The sequence below is a fragment of the Camarhynchus parvulus genome, chromosome 4 (genome assembly GCF_901933205.1).
Source record: "Camarhynchus parvulus chromosome 4, STF_HiC, whole genome shotgun sequence".
Classification (NCBI taxonomy): domain Eukaryota; kingdom Metazoa; phylum Chordata; class Aves; order Passeriformes; family Thraupidae; genus Camarhynchus; species Camarhynchus parvulus.
In genome coordinates this window covers 40902137-40922038 of record NC_044574.1, presented here as the reverse complement: position 1 = coordinate 40922038, position 19902 = coordinate 40902137, and the positions used below count along the sequence as shown (strand labels likewise).

The window sequence follows — 19902 nt, the reverse complement described above, 5'->3', positions numbered from 1 at the left end:
TTCACACCCCTCCCTTCCTCGTTTTTACCCCATATAGCAATGGCAGAGGGGACAGCCAGCTGATACGGATTACTTTGGAGAAGCGTGACAACAGGTGGCCTCCCCGAAGTCACTAGACTCGGCAGATCAAGTCTTTATTTATTTATTTATTTATTTTTGGCGTCCAGCTTGCCCATCACTGGTATCGGTGACCGGAGAGCACCGCCGGAGCTGCGATGATGCGCGGCGTCCCTCGGGACCATGGCGGCGGCCGCTCAGACTTGTTTTTTGGTGGTTAAACCGGGCAAGGACGTGTTCCCAGGGGAAGGATGCTGAGGCACCGCCGCCGGAGGGGACCCCGCCGGCCGCGACCCCCGGCGACCCACCTCCCCTCCCTCCTTCCCTCCTCCGTCCCGCCTCGGCCCGCCCCCCGGCGCTCCGCCTCCCCGAGCCGGCAACTTCCCCGTCGCCGAGGCGGGCGCGGAGCCCCCCATCAGCCCGGATGGGAGGAGGAGGAAGAGGAGGGAGGAGGCGACGACGCTGCCGCCCGAGGGGATGCGGCGGAGCGGGCCGGCGGGAGGCGTAGAGCCGGCTCGAGAGGGAGCGCCGAGCCCTTGTCGCCGCCGCTGCCACCGGCGGGGCTCGGCCGCCGCCTGCAGCAGCTCCGGGCGGCGGCGCTGCTGAGCCCGCGCTGCCTGCGCGCCGCCGCCGCCTCCCCGCTCGCTGCTCGCCCAGCGCTCCGGCCGCGCAGCGCCAGGCCGCGGCCGCCCTCCCCAGCGCCTCCCGGGCGGCGGCGGGAGGCAGCCGGGAGCGATGGCGTCCTACGTGGATAACAGCTTCCGCCAGGCGGTGATGAAGAACCCGGCGGAGCGGAGCCCCCAGGTGAGCGCCCCTCGCCCTGGACCCCGCGGGCGGCGGAGGGGCCGCCGCGCTGCTCCCGCCCGCCCCGCGCAGCCCCGGCCGGGGCAGCCCCGAGCCCCGCGGGCAGGGCTGAGCCCCTGGCAGCCCCCGCCGAACTCCCCAGCGCGGAATGCCCGGCCGGCAGCTCCCGGGAAGGGAAGGCGCGCATTAACGCGACAACTTTCCTCCTGCTCCCTAATTTTGGGGGAAGGACAGGGAGAAACGCCGGCTGGGTTTGTTTTGAAGGTTGCTTCCGGTAAAAAGAAAATGAACTTAGAGTATAATTTTTCGGTGGTGTATTTTTTCCGTTTTCTCTTTCTTTTTTTTTTTTTTTTTCCCTCCCTCTGTGTGTGAGTGTGTTTTGTTATTGCCCCGGAGTACGGGTGGCTCAGGATTTGAATTCAATCCCTACTTTTACATAGCTGGCTGGAGCTGGCAGCGCTGTTTCATAATGTAGGGGCTGAGGTCAGTGGTATTCTTGGCAAGTCCTTGCTCTCCAAAGTAGAGTGAAATCCTTATACAATGGCACCAGGCAGGAATTTTTTAGATACCTGCGCCGTGCTCCTGGAGCCCTCTTTATCAGAGGAGTGTGTGAGTCGAAGCCATTTGTAAGCGTAGTTGAGCCTAGAGAGGCTGAGAAAGGTTAAGCTGGGGACTGGAGTGCGTACAGAAACATTTTGACTTAACATGACCTGAAAAACAACCAAACTGAATGAGTTCCTTCTGCTCCCGAACGGTTGCTGCAGTGGCTGTTGCTGCCAACTGTCTAAAGACTAATAAGCTTTACACTGATCCCCACATCAAGCCGCGGTTCAATAGCTAATGATACAAGGAGTTACTTTGCTTGGAGTTGTAATGCCATCTGTCCTATTTTCTAAAGGCTTGTCCTGCTCTCTGAGCAGTCCCTGTATTCGGGTTTTGGGGAAGAGATGCTGTTACTGATTGTTTTGGCAGGCGTCTGACTGGCTGGTGATGATTTTAAATTGGGGCAAAGAGGAAACCTTGACTTTTGCTCAGCACCCATAAGTCATTCCTCCTACTATAGATACGTCATTGTGGTAATGTTATTTTTATCCCCGTGTTCATGGAGTATGTGTCAGAAAATAAAACTTCTCATGGAAAAACATGCTGGCTGCATAGGCATCGTATGTGGCATGCCTTTTTGGCAGCTCTTTTTTTTTTCTTCTTTTATATAAAAAAGGAAGCTGCTTCTGGAACATGTTTTTGTGGTGCTAAACTTGTTTCTCTGTCCTTGTTTGACCTTTTCCAAATGTCTGTTTGCCTTCAGTGCTGGACCCAGCCCTTCAGTGTGTTGTGAAAGCTGAAGGAGGCTGAGTGCTCTGTCCTGGAGAAGACACTCTCTGCAAACTTGCAGTGAGGTCACTTGAATTGATAGAGGCATAGATTCCAGCTGGGGGGTGCCTACCAGCAGTGTCCAGCCTCAGGACATGGTTGGGGAAGCATGGTGGGGTGCTCAGGAGGAGAGATGCAGGCAGATGCTCAGAAAGCACTAGGTCAGGCTGTGGGGCCACCAGGCTGGGCTTGGGGGACGATGCTTTCCCTGTGGTATGGTCTGTGAACTGTTAAACTTTCTCGTGTCCTTGCCAGTTGGCCTTGCTGTCTAGAAGGGATAATAAAGAAGCAGAGAAAGGCAGAAAGTAAGAAATGACGCAGTGAAGAATGCAGCCCGAGCACAGGGATAAAGCCCAGTGAAGGGCACAGAGCAGAGAGCTAAATTGGGAACACCAGGGCTTGCATTAGTGCTGTGAAACTTCCCGAATCAGCACACTGGCAGCCTGCTGTGGCAATCACCACAGGAAAAGAAACCCACCCTTAAATCCATGAAATTGACACTGGCCCAAAATAATCCACAAACAAGACCAAGTATGTGGGAAATCTAATGGGCTCTTAGCACTGGAAATACTTGAAACTGGTGCTGCTCTCCTGTTGCTGCTGGGGAGACTGGGCTTGCAGCAGAAAACTTGGTTGATGTTTTTGTAAGTGGTCCATGTTGAATTATGTGTGTTAGTTTTCTGCTGTTGGTTCTCTGTTTGATTTTATTTTACAACAGTATTGGAATTTGAAAGAAATATGCTTATGCACATCATCTTCCATCATTACGTAAAAAGGAAAAAAATACATAGAAAGGTACAAAGACCTTATTTTTCCTTCTTCCCTTAAAGTAACTTATTGTTTCTTTACTTGTATTTTCCTGTCCTTGCTATGCTATCTCTAAAAGATAGCTACTTAATTTTGACTTTTGGGAAGTCATGAGGCTTTTTTAAAGTCAAGGGAGGGTTGAAAAGAGAAAATATATTTATCATATTTGTGTCAGTGCAGGAAATACCAAGAGAAGTATGTTAGTAGCGTATTTGCTTCTTATGTTAACAAACTCTTTGGGGCTCAGCTTCTTCCAAACCATGATGAGGTAAATCTCTGTTTGACATTACTATTCACCCTGGACTGTCAGGGTGCAAATTTGGCACCCTGCCTTCACTGCAGGCTCAGAGGACAGGAGTGACAGACTGATAGCCAATATGAACAGCTTTGAGAAGTAGGTCTGATAAACATTGTTGGGAAAAGCAAACTTGGCTTGAACTTTTGTAGTGAAAAAATATCTTGGTAATTTTGGATTGAACTGATTTTTTTTTCCTTGAGGTAAACAGTGTATTCTGCAATTGCTTCTGTAAATTTATAACTTTATTTCTCTTTGTTATATCCTCCTTTACAGAGTGTTTCTGAATCACAACTCAATATTCTGTTGGCTAAAAAAAATGAGAAATAAAAGGATTTATATGTGGCCTGTACTTTAACATACCTGTTGTGTAACTCTTCTCTTTAATTGATGTATTAAACTATTCATTTTCTCTTTGAAGACATGAACTAGGAAGTTAATTTAACTACTTTGGGATCTAACTTTTAAATGTTCATAAATTACAAATGGTTTTATGCCCTTGAGCTGTGAGTAATGGAGATCTAGTTTTTTTTTCTCTTAATGTCCTCTTGCATGGACTGTTATAGCTTTAAGTCTTTACAAAACAAATTCTTTTTGGCATCATAGGCCATTTCAGAAAGCATGCAGTTTTATACTGGTGTAGCTTGGTTGAAAACATAGGGCTGCTTTTGTTTTCAAACAAGAGAAGCTGAACCCTAATCTTTCTTTATCCTGACAACTCATTTGCATGGCATGGTATGTGAATAGCTGGTTGATTCAGAAACTCTGCATACTGTCCACTGTTTTCATGCCATGTGGTGATGTCTGCAGGAAGAAATTTTTTGAATGTGTACCTTATATATGTTAGATGCCTAAGGTTTCCTTCTGGAAACTGCTGGTGTGGTACATGAAGGCAGTTCAGCACTGCAGTAACGAGGAGCAGAGATGTGACAGCATCACACCAGCTCTTCAGGGTAGAGGGGAGAACTGTACAGTAGCCCTTAGTTTGATACTAATGAGTCATTTAATGTCAGAAGACATCTAAACAGGATGCTGTTGTAAAGCAGATAGTCCCTTCTTGAACACTTGAGAGGAAAAATGGTTTAATTATAGGATGTACCTATGCTTTTTCCAAATAAACTTTCAGCTTGTTCCCCGGTTCTGTTATTTTTATACTTGTAACCAGTGATAGCATGATTGTGTGCAATCTTCAGATAAGCCAGAAATGAACATTTCCTTCTTGCTACAGTGATCTCTTAAAAAAAATACAAGGCTGTGTATTTTAATGGGATCAGAGGAACTAAGCATTTTATATGTGAGTCTAGCAAAAGAATATTTAGTCTTTAAATTCAGGCTGATTATGTGTCTGTATATCAAATACACTAGAAGACTAAAATGATCTTTTTCAAAGGAGCTTATTTGGGATTTCTTTCCTTTGAAAAACAAAAATATTTTGGAGCTTGAGTTGTTCTTTCAGATTTTCTTCACAGTCAGCATGCTACTGTGTTGCCATCTTTTTGAGGTGAGCATTTACAGAGGAGGGTAACCCCTGTTATCAGGCTGCTAACAGCAGTATAATGCTGAGAACTGATTCTGTTGCTAAAATCCCCTGCTGGTTCTTGGTAGGCCAGAGAAGTGAAGGGCTGTGGCAGCTGATGCCTGGTGTTTGGCTGTATTGCATTGATATAGTGGCATTTCCATAATGCATCTCAGGGCTTTGTTACGTGGTTATTCAGGAGCAGCCTTACTTTGCAAGGTTGGACATTCTGTTTCTTTCTGGGGAGCACATTTGGCCAACAAAATTAGATTCCTAACTGTGCTTTCCCGTGGTGGTGGTCAGGCTTTCTGCTGACTGCAGTGACTAATTCTGAAGTGGGGACATGAGTCTGTTATGTCTTGTGTTAACATTGGACCACCGTTAGTAATGCAGCTTAATGAAGAAAGGTTGTTGCTGCTTCTTGGTCTGGGCTCCTTTCTTGCTCAGCAGTGGGCTTCAAGTAGAATTGCCATCATAAAGTCAGCTGTAAGGGTAGTTGGTCTGAACTAAAAAATACCAACAAGTCTCTAGATGCTGTAGGGTTTTGGAAACTTGTTCAAAATAGTTAACATACCCTGAATGTGTCTGAAAAACTGTAGGTTAAGTGATATCTTGCGGTGGCTCTTGGGCTGTAAGTAGGGGAGGTGAATACAGATGAAACAAGTTAGTATAGGCTCGTGTATGTAGAGACCTTTAACCATGGGGATTTTTCCTGCTGTGTTTCAGCACTTTACTGGCAGCATAAAAACCAAAACTACTATTGGGAAAAAGTGAGACCTTTACCTGACAAGGCAAACAATCTATTTGTTTAGTACAGAAACAATATCAGAGAATGTATTTTGGAAGTAAGTGTACATTTATTTTCTCCTAATGTTTTTCTCAAGCTAGTATTACTATGCAGCCTTATTTCATGCCCAACAAACTTACTTGTATGAATATGTCTTTTTATGGCTGATAAGTAAAGCTGAAAATCCTTGCATAGCTCAGATTTTCTTGTGGACTCTTTAATCTCAGTCTGTTGAAACAGCCCTGGAATGTTTGATTCTGAACTTGCAGTGTCAATTTTCATGTCATTTTCAAAACTAAGGGTATGTACTGCAATGGGCTGCTTAATATCCTGTTTGTTTTGAAAGAGTATGCTCATTTCCCAGTCTTTCTAATGGGGTGTGTGTGTATTTTCCCATAGCCATTCATATCTTCATGGCCAAGAGCTTTGAGAATGACAAGAGTATTGACTTTTTAATTTCTTTTACAGTAGTTCTGCCCTGTCATAGGGCTAGTACTTTGTGCACTAATAGATTTCCATATCTTTTAATGATACAAGTTTTGCCAACACTTGCAAAGAGCTTGGTATGATCAGGAAGCCTTCACCTATAGCATAGAAATACGAGTGGAAGCCTTATCCTACACACTTGTGTGCTTTCTCATTGCATCAGAAGATTGCAGCTCGGTTGGCTGTACGTATCTGAGCCGGTTTGAAACTGGGAAAGTGAGGGTTTAACTGCAGCGCCGATAAGCTCTGTGTAATTTCCTACTTGATTAATTATCTGTTTGGTAGAGTTTGCTTTTGATTTCTGCCCTGCAGTGGCTGAAGAAGTGGTTGCCCTGGGTTTGGGCTGAGTATCGTCCTGTGAGCATGTTTTTTTCAGCCTTTGTGGACATAGTCTCTTTCCTGCACTTAAAAACTGGGAGCTTTTCTGTGGCATTCTTGCCTAGGAAATGTACTGAAGTGAGCAGTGCTGGGCCAAAAGCCCAGGGATCTTCTACTCAGTCCAAGCTTGTTTTGTCCACTTGCTTCCTGAGGTGCTGTTCAGACATCAGAGCACGTGTCTGTACCCTCTGTGATGCCAAAGGACCAGGATGTTCCCACCCATCCTCACCCACCCCAGTGGTGTGGGGTGTAGCCGGTGGTGCTGCAGGATAACCTCTGGTGGAGGAGGATTATTGTAAAGCAGGACTGCTTGCCATGGATAGGCTTGCTCTTCTGCCAAAACTAGTAATGAGCAAAATTGTCTGCTGGGCTTCCGAGACCAAAAGGACTGAAAACTCTTTCATGTCTTGGGTGTAAAAGTGTAGGTCAGCAAAAGTAAAGGACATACAAGCATTTTCCCAAGATCGTGTTTTTCTTTAGTAGGAGGTTGGAGTCTCCTGTGGGTTATCTGTTTATTCATGGAGAACCCTTGGTACCTGAGGGAAAAAAAAAAAAAGATTATTTAAGTGTAACCTCTAAAGATGATTCATTTATTTTATACTTATTACAATATCCCTTAGCTAAGGTTTTTTTGATAAGTTATTGTTTCTTGACATCCATTGTTTTAAAAAGGCTGTTTGCGTAAAAGTTTTTAAAAGTCTATGCTTATGCAAATTCCTGAGTAGTAACTGCTAGCACTAGCTATTCATTCTGTTGAACTACTGATCTGATTTTAATTTTTTTTCTCTAAATCAGAATGTTGCTACTTAATATGTTAGCATGTTTCAAGAATGACTATATGTACACTGAACAGTCATTGTAAGAACTTTGACTTCCTCATTGAGGGTTTTTTGTATCCTCATGAGAAAATATATTTTGGCTTGTGTTTTGGGAACTTTCCCACAGTAGGAGATCTAATTTTTGCGAGGTATTGTTTGGGAATTCAAAAGGAGCACTGGCAGAAAGATAGCTCTACAAAGATGCTTTGTGAGGGGCAGCTGAGCCTGCGCGCCTTGTTTGCTGCAGCCAGTGTTGCAGATTTAATTTGCTGGGTATATTTTGCATGAAGGGGTGTATTTGAATTAGTCTCAAAATGGAAGTGGTGCTCTGCTTCCCTTTTTCTGAAGTTGGTGAAGTTGACCACTTTTCTTGAAAAGGGAGAGAGAGGAGCCCTACTGCAGTGCTTTTCTTTCAGCTTTGTTTGCAGTTAAAATTAGCTATTTGTTCTCTCTGGGTATCTCTGTTACGCCCATAGATGTGTAGATGTGTTTCTTTGTGTGTGTCTGTCTTGTCTGACCTGAGTAAGAGTGATTAAATATTTGATTTAGAGCAGTTCTAAGGAATTCTAGTCAACAGTAAAGGTCAGCATGTATATCATTACCTGAGCAAAACACTAAAGGAATAAGAAAAAATTAAAATATTTAAATACTTTTAGAGGGGGGGGGAAAGGGCATAAGTTTGCTTTTCAGCATTGATAAAAATTAAAGGAAAATTCTGATATTATTATTTCTGTGGACAGCATGATTTTCCTATTTTTCTCTTATATGTGTGTATTCTGATAAACGTGAACAACACAATGAAACAGCATCTGGTTTCAGTGTAAATTACCTGGGAATGGGTATTGAGTTTCATGGAAGACACATTTGTGGAGCATGCTTGTTGTTGATTGTCTTTACCAGGCTGTTTGTTTCTGTTTGCTTGGTTTTTGTATGCCTTAAAGTTAAAATAAACTTTGCTTAATAAAAATATTTATTATGTAGTAGTTTTGGGTTTCTAAACGGGAGGGTGTTTCCTGTTACCCGTGGATTGTTTGCTTAGTAGTTTGTTGTTTTGTTTTTTAGTTTATATTTGCAGTTCTTTATTGTTAGTGATACTGGTCTCCCATCTTTATTTTGCTTTTACTGTAGTTGGGAAAAAATATTGATATAGCCTTTTCTATCTGAAATTAGTCATTCACACTTTTTGCCCTGTTATGCAAAAAATAACTCAAAACTTAGAGGGGTGAGAAAGAATATTACAGAAATGTGGTTTATAAGTAGTTGATGGGAAAACAAGGCTGTACCACCAATATCTGCTTGAGGTTTGACTTGCTGAAACCAAAGGCTGAATCTTTTGTGGTACATTATATTTCTTTAGCAGCAGAGCTAGTTGTAGTGGGTTGATGCTGGCTGGATTCCAGGCACCCACCAAAGCTGCTCACTCACTGTTTTCCATGCTGATGTTCTCTGCTGCCTCATTCCTGCCCTTCCAGCTGTTTGTGAGGCTGCAAAAAACACAGGATAAGTGATACAGTCTTGTTAGCTGAACAGAACAAAAGGACCTTACTTTTGAGAGATTGTGTAGTAGGGTTTTTGCTTTCTAAAATTTAAGTGACTCAGTCTGGTTTAGATTGTGGCTTCAAATGTTTGTGTTGGTGTAGCTGAAGGTGTGAAGACCTATGATACAAGAGATTGAAAAGAAATGCTTATGGTTGTGTGTAGGAACCTCTGAAATACCTAAACCTCTCCCAGAGAGTATATGGTGCTCCATTTTCAAACACTGTTTATAGGTATAAAAAAAATTAAACTGGACGTAATGTTATGACATTATTTATTCTTGATGAATTTCCTAAAATGAGAATTTTTTTTAATTTAAGGGGCACCTTTGCATTCACTGAATTGGGTGGGGGAGATGCTAAGGCTCGGAGCTTGGGTTTTTTTTTGTATTATTATACTGAATCTTGTCTGTATTTACAAAATATATATAGAGAATAATGTATATACTGAATCTAATCTGTATTGGTTTGTTGTATAGTATTTGAAAATTAGGTGCTTGTGGGCTGTCTTCCTGGGGGCAAAACAAAGAAGTGACACTTAATTTTGTTGGCATGCAATTTAAAAGGCATACACATTTTTCCATTTGGTATGTGAAATCTATGGGGACTTACCTAAAATATGTACCCTCCATTGTTTTTGTTTTGACTTTGAGGTAAGTGCTTCATCTTGTCAGGAAACCATTCCCTTGCCCGCCCAGAATGTTTCCTCAGAATACATGACCTTGCAGAAATCAGTCACACATTGCATTATGTGAGTAGCCAGCCCTCCTTTGAATGGTTCTGCAGAGTTTTGCTATTTGTCAAAAGATGTGTCAGAATACACAGCATACATGGTAGTAAATATTTAGATGCATTTTGAACTGAGAGAGAGGCTTGTCTGTGCAGTATTACAGACTTCTTTTGTCCCTTGCCAGTGGTGCTGTGGGTGTTCCAAGTGAATTCCCTCGCCAGGGCTGTAGGACAGGCAGGCGCTGCCAGAACACAGCGTCCCATTGCTGACTTCTATTTGGGGGCAGTAGCTCAGGCAGTTTTTGAAGGTGCCATAGCTATAGTGACAAAAAAAGATGGACTTGGGTTTAAATAGTTACGTCAATATTTCAGAGTTCTGGCATTTTATTGTGTTCGTGTATGATGGTGCTTTATGTTGAAATAGCTTTGAACTTTATCTATTAACTGAAAAATTAAAATGTATTTGTTTTTATATCTATTCTTATACTGTTGTAGTTGTTCTTATATCTGGATCTCAACCCGTGGTCTTTACCTTTTGTGCCTCCAATTGCCCTTTCCATCCTGCTGAAGGGAAGGGAAGGGGAGGGTGAGTAAGCACCATGTGCTTTGGAATGTTTCTATAAGAGCACTAAATTGGGGAATACCGTTCCTAAACTACAGCAGGAGTTCTCCCTGTGGAATTCTTCAACTCTGGAGGAACCGCAGTCTCCAAAAAGAGTCAAAAACTGGAAATAAAAAGCAGGTTCTGGATGCTGCTGAAGCAGAATGTGTGCAAACATGTGTAACATGGTTGGGCTTTTATCCCAGTTGCTAAATTCATAGCAAGATGCTGAAAGCTGAAGTGCTGTAGTTGATCCTGACACATTTGTTGATTTCCTGTTGAGGGTGGCTAATAACCAGCAGTTTCACCAGTGAAGGCAGTAAGTGGCCCATCGATTGAATTTGCATTATCTTAAGACAAACAATAAATAGGAGTGTAGTTCATAGATGATACTCTGAGTATGAAACAGGAAAAGAAGATTTTGCACTGGTTCATGGTGTTCAGGTGGTATCTCTCTCTAAACTCGATTAGTACAGTAACTAAGTAGCTTGAATGTATTCAGCGCTGAGGAGCTGGTGAACAGATGGTAATCACTCCCAGCGAGAAAGTTTTCACTCTGAGTTACAGCAAAGTAGTTGTGAGCATCTCAGTCTGAGCTGCATTTTGTGTTGATCCTATGGTACACATGGCTGCATAGTGCACCAGATTTGTTGGGGGTCTTCAATGGATTTGTTACAAATTTGCGCAAAGCACAAAAGGTCAGACCTCTGTGTGAATGGCCCGCAGTGGTCTGATCTGGAGACTGAAGCATTTACTGTGTGCCATGGATGTGGAAACATGAGGGGCTCCGCCAGCTACATGCTGACCAGGAGCTGGTGCTTGCTGGAACGAGGGTAATTGAGTTTCTGTCCTTGCCATGGCTTCTCCCTTAGTGCTGAAAGCCGCTAATTAGCACCAATGCCTTGTTTTAATTCAAGATGACTTCGTTGGAAGATGCCAGCTCCTTGGTCGTAGGCCACTGAACAACTATCAGATGGCAGCACAATTCCAGCTCAGCTGTTAAAAATGGCTTGAGGTAACAGTGCCAAAGGAAGGGTGAGAATTTTTTTAACTCTGTTGTAGGTGTTTGCCAAGGTGGAAGAGAGGAGGATATTCCATATCTGCTGTATTTTAGACAGCCATTTATTTTGCTGCTATTAGCTTGTATTTTAGCAGACTGAGTATTGATAGGTAGCAGGTCTCCACTAGTCCTAAATCCTCTTTGAGAGTCTTGTTCCACTCTTTAATTTGACTTTTAGGGGAATATCACTTTCGTAGTTGAAAAACTTCTAGACTACAGGATATTGCTGGAAAGTGTGATCGATGCAATGCATGGCACAAACGGGTAGAAATGCTCTGTTAGCTTTGAAAAACAGTTCTAAGAGCCCAAAACAAAGAAAATTGAGTTTTGCGATAGGATACTTAATTTTGAAATATTTTTCTGAATACCCAGGCAAATTATTAGTTCTTCTCCCTTCTTGTAGTCATTCCTTGTACCTAGCCTTCTGCTGTGGTTTAACCTCTGTTTTATTAATTTGATGTCCTGTAGTTTTTCCCTTTTTAAACCTTTATTGTAGTGCTTTTTGAATTTTGTGCCTTAGTCATTACTTCAGGTATTTTTCTTACTAGGTGAGCACTTAGAACAGGGTGATTTGGCTAATAATTTATCTCACATTTATTTATTTCTGAGTGGGAAAGAAACTCTCCTTTATTTATAAATTGCAATACAATGTACCTTATACAGGTTTTTTTTCACTCCTGAAACAAAATATACAAATACTTAGAGTTTGTCATCATCGGAATTGTCATATGTCAGATTTCTACATTTACCAGGTTTGATAAGCAAACTGTTGATAAGAAAATTGCTGTTTAACGTCTAATGTTCTTATGTGAATGAATATTTTAAGTGAATTTAAAAGTGAAGAGAAAATAATGGCACTTTCTTACAATCCATCTTGGCTTTGATAGTAAACGAACGTTTAGCCATGACGAAAGTAACGTGGTTTATGGTGACACAACCTGCATAAATCCAGTTGGATTTGCTGTTGACATTGGCCCACGTTCCAGCAGGCGAGTTGCCTTACATTTCTTTTGAACAAAGGAGGTCTGTCTGAAACAGGTGCTCTAATGGTTACCCTGGCCTTCATAAATAGCTTCTAGGTGAAGTATTACTTCTGTTAACCATGAGTAACTTCACAAGGCATCTTGGTTTACTGCATGAGGTTTCCATTTTATATTAAAAAAACCCCACAGCCACAGCTCCGTGGTGTTTGGTGCCTCATAAGTTGCTGTTTATTTTTAGAGCACGCTTATCACAATTTGTCAGCCAAATATTGGCCTGTCCCCTCTGCTATTAGATAGCTGCTGAAATGCCATTCTCAAGATAATTTTACCTACCCCGGTTGTTCCAGGGTAATCTTAGTTTCTAAAAGAAATAATCTAAAACTTGCCAACTCTGCAGAACACGTAAAATAGTAGAAGACGGGCTTATTAAATTTTGCAACCATATCATAATGTGTTAAATTTAATGTGACAAAATGGTTTTGAGAGTCTGTGGTAAGTTGCCTGAGTGTGTTGAAAAGTCTGAATGTTACTTATGAACACTAGTGAAAAGTATTTCTAAATTGGTTGTAAAATGAGCCAGGAGATAATGAAGAAATAGCTGGGCCGGTCTCCAGGCTGGTAAGACACGGCTACTTGCACACTGTGCATTCCTTTAGGAAAACTGTGTCACAGTTTCTTTTAAGGAGAAAGGAAAGTTCTGCTTTAAACAAGTGACGTTTGATATCTTACTTGATTTCTTTTCCTGTTTCTTCTATTTATAGATGTCTTCAGTTTGGGATTTATCTGAAAGCTAAGGTCAGGAAGTGCCTTCCTCCAAAAATGCTACTTGTTGTGGTTTTCTGGAATGTCCTGTCCCCTCTCCTTCCCAAAAGGAACTGTACAGAAAGTATTTTTCCACAATGAAACACAGATCTTCAGCTCTGCAGTATCATGCTGTGACTCTGGCACATACTGGTTCACCTCCAAAACTGAAACTTTAAAAAAATCATCTCTTGGTGTCCACAAGACTTACATGGCTGATTAAAACACCGAATACAGTAACCACTTCAGTCTCAATTATTTCTCATTTTAATAGAGCATCCTATGTGGAGGCAGAGGAACATAGGCTATATCCTATTTGGTAGGACTCATTTCCCATTTAGATTTTCAGATGACCTTAATGACTTTGTTTTACATGGGGATACATTTATACTCAGGGGAGATGCTCATCCACTCCATGCTTCTACCGACTATGGAAGGTCTTGGAGGATTCTCCCACCTTGGAGGTCATGAAAATAACAAGGGAATGAAAAGTACATTAAACATGTACTTTTTTGTGAGTTCTGGTGTATGAAAGAGGTTCTCCCCAATTTACTAACAAAAGGCTTAACCACTTAAACTAGTCCTCTGAGAGAGTACAGCAATCCTGAGGGCAGCAAAGATGGGAGTGCAGTGAAGGCTTTTGACTAAACTGTTTTTTTCATAATCAGGGTGCAGTGTGAAGTTTTAAATTCAAGACTGATTTCTTACAAACAGCTCTATTTAGTCATTCAAGTTTGCATTATTGTTTATGCAGCAGTACAACTGAACTTGTATGCTTGTGGTGTGACCATTTAGCAAGCATGCCCTGTAAAGTACATCTGAGGAATAAATAAGAAATTTAAAATTGAGTTATATTTGAAGACTTGATTAAAGTTTTTAACTAACTAAACCAGGGTCATGCAGCCAAGTCTTCTTGTGATGTTCCCCTTGTAAAATTTATATAAACTTATGTTACTTATTGAAACCTCTGATGGCAAGTAACTCCTTTTTGGAATATGGGTTTGACAGTATGTTATATAGTCTATAATGACTATTTTGTCATCTCACTTTATTTTTGCATTGTTTTGTATTTCCGTATGCAGTAAACTATATTTAGAATTAGGACTGTCAGCAGTAGTTGAACATTTTGTTTAACTTCATATTTGTGTGTCTGGCTTTTGTATAACTTTTCATAATGGGCCTGATTAGTGTTTAGTACTTTGCATTTGCTTTAGTAGCCTTTGCAATGCGTTGTGGTGAGCAGGTTTCAGGAAAACCTGTGATGAGTTTGTCACCATTAAACGGTCTCATCCCCAGTATGCAGTGCCACTTGAAAGAGGCTTATGAAGCCAGCTCTGTATGCCTGAAAATCTTCATAGGTGTTGAAATTCAAAGTACTGAACAAAATATTCTAAATTTATTTGGAAAAGTAGAGTGGCATTTCTTAGGAAACAATCACAAAGAAAATATTTTTCTCAATTGATACTGTTTAACCTTTCTGGTGCCCTGATAACTGGGATATGAGTTTTTAATTCTGTATTTAACTAACAGAAGGGCTAAAACCCCAAGTGTCATATGACTTCCAGTAATCAGAGGTTTTGTGAACTAGTGGAGACCTGTTCCTTTTTTGGTCCAAAATATTCTATAGACTTTGCAAACAGAGAGTAACTTCTTGTTTTCATGGCTTTTTTTTTTTTTGCTTTCAAGTAGTCACCATAATAATTAGGCTGCTTTCATGTTTTTCTTGTATTCCTAATGCTAACTGTCTAAAATAACAAGGACCACAGTTATGACAAAACCCCCATTTTACATCTACCTAACTTCTGTCTTGTCTTCCAGCTGTAAATTGTTGAGGGATGGCAGGCATCTTTTCACATGTTTTGCTGTATGATGAAAGTTGGCCTTGAAACCACTGGAACTTAGTTGCATGTTAAAATGAGTGATTTTGTATTCCATTTAATGAGTGGATTTTGCAGCTTTAAAGTAAGGAAAGAGGCTACATGTTGTGTGCAGAAGATGGTCCTTTTTACATCTGCTGCTTGGTGTCTTAGTTTAGTATCTGCTGTCTAAAACATCAGAATGGGCATTTGTCTTTTGTGATGGATGTGTGGGTTTGTATTTTTTTCCCCCAGAAGAAAAAGACAAAATAGTGTCTTTAAGGAGTGAAAAATGATGAAATAGTGTCTGTAGATGATCTATGACTGCCTCCAGTGACAGACCATCAGGTGTGGTGGTCTGCGGGCAGCACCACGGTGTTCAGGAGCAGCTCCTTGGTGTTGAGTCATTTCAGCAAATTCCAGCTCTAAGGATAGCATGGCCCTGCAATGCCTGCATTGCAGCTTCTCTGGAAGGATAACCTGCTCAGAGTGCACTTACAAAACTTGGAGATGCTGCAATCATGAGTCATTTAGAAAATTTTAGTTAGGAGCCTGCTGTTCAGGGACAAACACTCACATGCAGTAGCTTTTCTAATACATTCCAACTTAATTAATTTATAAATTCTTTACTTTGGCAATATTAAAAGAAAATTATTCCTGGGGGATTAATTTACCATTATAATTAATTTTCTCAGGAGAAGATGATCTTCTGTGAATATCTTGCTAAACGTTTTTCTTGTAATTAAAAAGCTTGAAACTAACCAACCAACAAACAAACAAAAAAGGGAAAAGAAGGAAAACCACAAAAGGGATCTCTGTGTGTAAATACATGATGTGTGAGACCACCTGCTAACCAGAAAATTGTCTTTTGATCTGAGACAGATAAAGAAAATAGTGAGAATCTTCCAGGTAGGTGTGAGATAGTGACCTGATAAGAAGCCAGATACAGTAAAAATGTTGCACTAGTTAATACAGCATCCCTCACACAGCGGGTCATCTTTTGTGTGTTTCAGCTTGCATATTATACCACCATCACCCAATTCTTTTTCTTTGATGAACAGAAGGCTTTTTTCCTTTCTCCAGCTGAAAATCTCCCAGCTATTATCAACTACAACTTTAAATCTTTCCCCCCCCTCATTTATTCTTCTCATTTTACTGTTTTATTCTCCCTGCTCTTCTTATTCTCTTCATAGTTGCAGGGTTTCTGTGTGTGTAACTTTATTTCTGATTGGTTTATGCTGCTAGGACTCAGTTTCTAAAATTGCAACATTATTCACTTTGGTAATGAACAATGCAAGAAAAATGCTGTAAGGGGTAAAAGGAATTCAGCCTGTCATAAGCACTAAAGCGTACTTGCTGCTTATGGACAGATTCCTCCTTCAGCCTAAAAGCTATATGGGATTTATAAATCCCATGTAGTGTCAAAATCTGAAGGGTGGTTTAGCAATTGCCCTGACATCTCTTAGTATGCTGAAATTAAAGAAAAAACCAGAACCCCTTCTTATTTTTTTCTTAGCTTGTTACTTATGAGATTGCTATTTAATCAATTTTTGTTTACATTTGCTTTTTATTAAAAAAATAAAGTTCCCAGTAACAACATGACTCTAAAATTACATACTTTAGAAATGATCTCTGATTGTGTTTATGTTAAAAAACCCATTCTATTCAAACATCTGTTTGCACTTGGATAAAATAAAGAAAATGACCTTTTTGTCCTGTGGGGTGTGTGCGGTTTCTTTGGTTTTGTTTTATTTTGCATTATGAATAAATGTGTTAGGGCAACTGGAACTAACACAGCGACGCTGAAATGGTGCTGCTTGGCAGCATGGAATGTTTGAAACAGCAGGAATATGCTCTATATGTTCAGTTGTGGAGGGTTTTTGTTATTCTGTCCTCATGATGCTGTCTTCAGTTAGTGTGAGTTGCAGTGACTATTCATACAGATCTAACATTTCATAATCGTGTGCAATTTGAACAAATAGAGGATGTCTTTAAGAAAGGAAACAAAACTTCTCCACTTTGTGTAGGAGGACTGTAAAATACCTTAAATGACTGTAAGAATGAGGATGTACTTTCCAAATAATTATTTCATATTTGGAATTGTGGGTAGCAGTTTGTCAGTCTTTCCCTATGTCTGTTAAAGATGTAATCTGGAAAATCAGCTGACACGTAAATTATGCAAATGCCATATTCCAGCTTTAAAAGTACAGGTGGCATCCAGAATCAAGTATTATTCATTTTTAGTGGAACCCTGGAGGTATTTAGTTGGATTTCCAAATAGTTTTGAGAAATTAAGCTTCATCTCTTGGATTTTCTGTGAGCTGCTGCTTATTTGACAAAGTAGAGGTGGTAAAAATTGTGGATTTATTTACTAAGAAATGCTTTCATAGTCAGTGTAAACTTAGAGTGCAAGGTAAAGATATATTTTTTCATGTGTAAACAAATACTTTTATGCCAGGCTGTGTTGCTGTCTACTGCCATTACAGCTGGGACATCAAGCCAAGGACTTGAGTGCTCTCTTTTCCAGATAATTTGATTTTTTATAAATAAACTCTGCCATGGATTTTTGTGTCCAGCTCCCTTGAGCATCTCTGGAAATTACAATACTTCCAATGATAGCAATGTAGAGAAAAAAATCTTTTGGTGTTTCTGCACTGTGACTTGTCTGTTATTGGCTACCCTGTGGACAGCTGAAAGATGTTGCCTGTTTCAGAAGGCAGATGTTAAGGCTGTTTGGTGGTAGGCTGCTGTTTGGAGGGACCTTATGGCCATTTAAATTAGCTGAGTAATTTAAAAATTAATTTTAAAATGCCACAATAGCTTTATCTAACCCTTTCTGTCTGCCACCCATGTGCACTTATTTTGAGGAGAAACACACCCAGGAGAAAATGATTATGTGTATCTTCCAGGTCCTGCAGTTTGACTTGGTAGGTGAAGGTGTAAGAATCAGTCTTGGGTAGCTAATTTGGTTACAACCTATGTTTTTGTTGGTTCTTAGTTCTCTGTGGTTAGTCTGTAAAAATAAACAAAATTGAGAGAGTGAGACAAAAACTTTCACCAGTCAATCTTGATAGTGACAAAAAATTATTATTAGTGAAACTATCTTTGCCATCAGGGAGACTTGAGCAGACTTGTTAGGGAACCTGCTACAGTTTCAGGTAACTCTGACCCTTTTTTTTCTAGCTATAGAGAGGAAAAGTGTTTTGTTATAGTATGCTGGTTGAGTCAAGGTGTGCACGTAGATGTGGTTGCTGCTAATGGATGTTTTTCTCTTGCCTAGATGAGGTGCTGTGCATCATCCTGAGCATCACTGTGCTGCTGTCTGTGGAAGGCTTTTATTGAAATAACCATCTGGAATTCTTTCTCCCTCCCTCAGAATGAACAGAATCCTGTAACTCTGTAGAATGCATTCTGCACATAATTAGTGTTTTTCCGTGTTAATGTGACCTTTTCTTCCTAAAGGAGTATTCTCCATTATCCAAACTCAAGAAAGGTAATTTGGTATCAATATTTTGTCCTGTTTCTCTTAAGAGGAATTTATTGTGGCTTATTTAGGGGGGAAAAGTGTTTGTATGCAAAATAAATGTAAAGTCCAGCTTGCAGATATATTTTGGATTATATCATATGACCAAATGCTAATATTTAGCAATAATGTGGGCAATAATTACTGTCTTGGACAACTTGGAAATATTAGCTGCAGGCATTTTAAAATGTTAATAACCTTCAGTCCACTAGTCCAGACAGTTTCTGAATGCTGAGGAAGTTGTTAAATAATGAAGTGCGGTGATGTTCGCCAGAAGCAGCCTAGCAGCCAACAGAGCAGGTACTACTGTGTGTGACATTTCACATGTAGGGGATGAATATTAACCACTTTACCAGAACAATGTCATTTTAAGAGGCTGGTGGTTTTTAAAGGCTAAGCCCCAGATGAGAAGTACAGGAAAAGGAATGAAGTGGAAGAGGACAGGAGGTCAGAGTACGTGGTGCAGGTTTCCAGGTAGCTTCTTTTCCTGCCTCTGTTAACTGTCGCCTCCAGCACTTGGCACCTGATCTGTGGTTTTTTAGAAAGACATATTGTTTCATTTACTGTAGTGGCAGAAGAAACTAACTTTCAGAGAGAGGTTATGTAGGGAGAAAGAAGTAGACTTCAATTCATAGCAATTCATCCCATGTTTTTGCTTAAATACAACTGAGATAAGTTTTAAGGTAACCTAGTTAATTTTTATTTACAGAAGGGTGTATGTGGATATTTTTTATTGCAAAAAATTGTGTGAAGAGCTTTTTCAGTGTGACCTAGTTTTTAGCTTGTTTCTACTTTTTTTCTTGTCTCTACTATTTGTTGTTTTCATTCAGATTCAGGTAGAAATATGCTTTAAATGTAATTGGATTTGAGCATCTCCACAATTTAAATTAAATGTACTGGCAAAGCTGCTCATGGGCTGATTTAATAGGCTCTAATGTCATATATAAGTTGCCTACAGTAGGTTGTGGGAGTTTCTCATGTCTGGACTGAGATGCTCAGAAGGAAGAGGAATGTCAGTGATGCTCTCCTGTATAATGGCACCAGTCTAGCTTATGCTCTGATCAGTTTTCCCATGAGCAAAAATTCTTCAGATCATGTCATATCACCAAATACTCATTTTGTTCTGAGAAGAGACGTAACTGTGCTGGCAAAGCAGCTTTTGCAAATGTCTCCACTTGTGTCAGTTAGGTTTGTCTGCTTTGCAGGCTGTTACTTTTATAGACCTGCCTGGAGAGAGAGTGTAGGTGTGATAATAACAGCTTTCATTTTAATAAAATGCAGTGAAGTGTTTGTAGTCTCCTTGCTCTCTTTCTGTACAAGTATTACTTCACCAATTTATTAAGTGACTGTTAAGCTAATTAATGACTAATTAAATGTTAGCTAATGAAGCTAATTTTTGGATGTCTGTGGTGTCAATAGGTATGTCTCATATCACTATGCTGCTATTCATGTGAGAAACAGTCCTATAACTTTCCAATAGATTACAAAAACATGG

General features: G+C 40.5%; 1 protein-coding gene across 5 annotated transcripts in view; it reads left to right on the top strand.

The window, feature by feature from the left end:
* The first annotated feature begins 695 nt into the window (after positions 1 to 695).
* The window catches only part of RAPGEF2 (Rap guanine nucleotide exchange factor 2), a 187858-nt gene continuing 168651 nt past the window's right edge, over positions 696 to 19902 (top strand). For 3 of the 5 annotated variants that reach the window (XM_030947066.1, XM_030947067.1, XM_030947064.1), the window contains exon 1: positions 793 to 861. In XM_030947066.1, the coding sequence (XP_030802926.1) occupies positions 793 to 861 (69 nt within the window). Of the gene's footprint in view, positions 862 to 19902 lie in introns of all 5 variants that reach the window. The other 2 variants (XM_030947068.1, XM_030947065.1) reach the window with 1 other exon arrangement.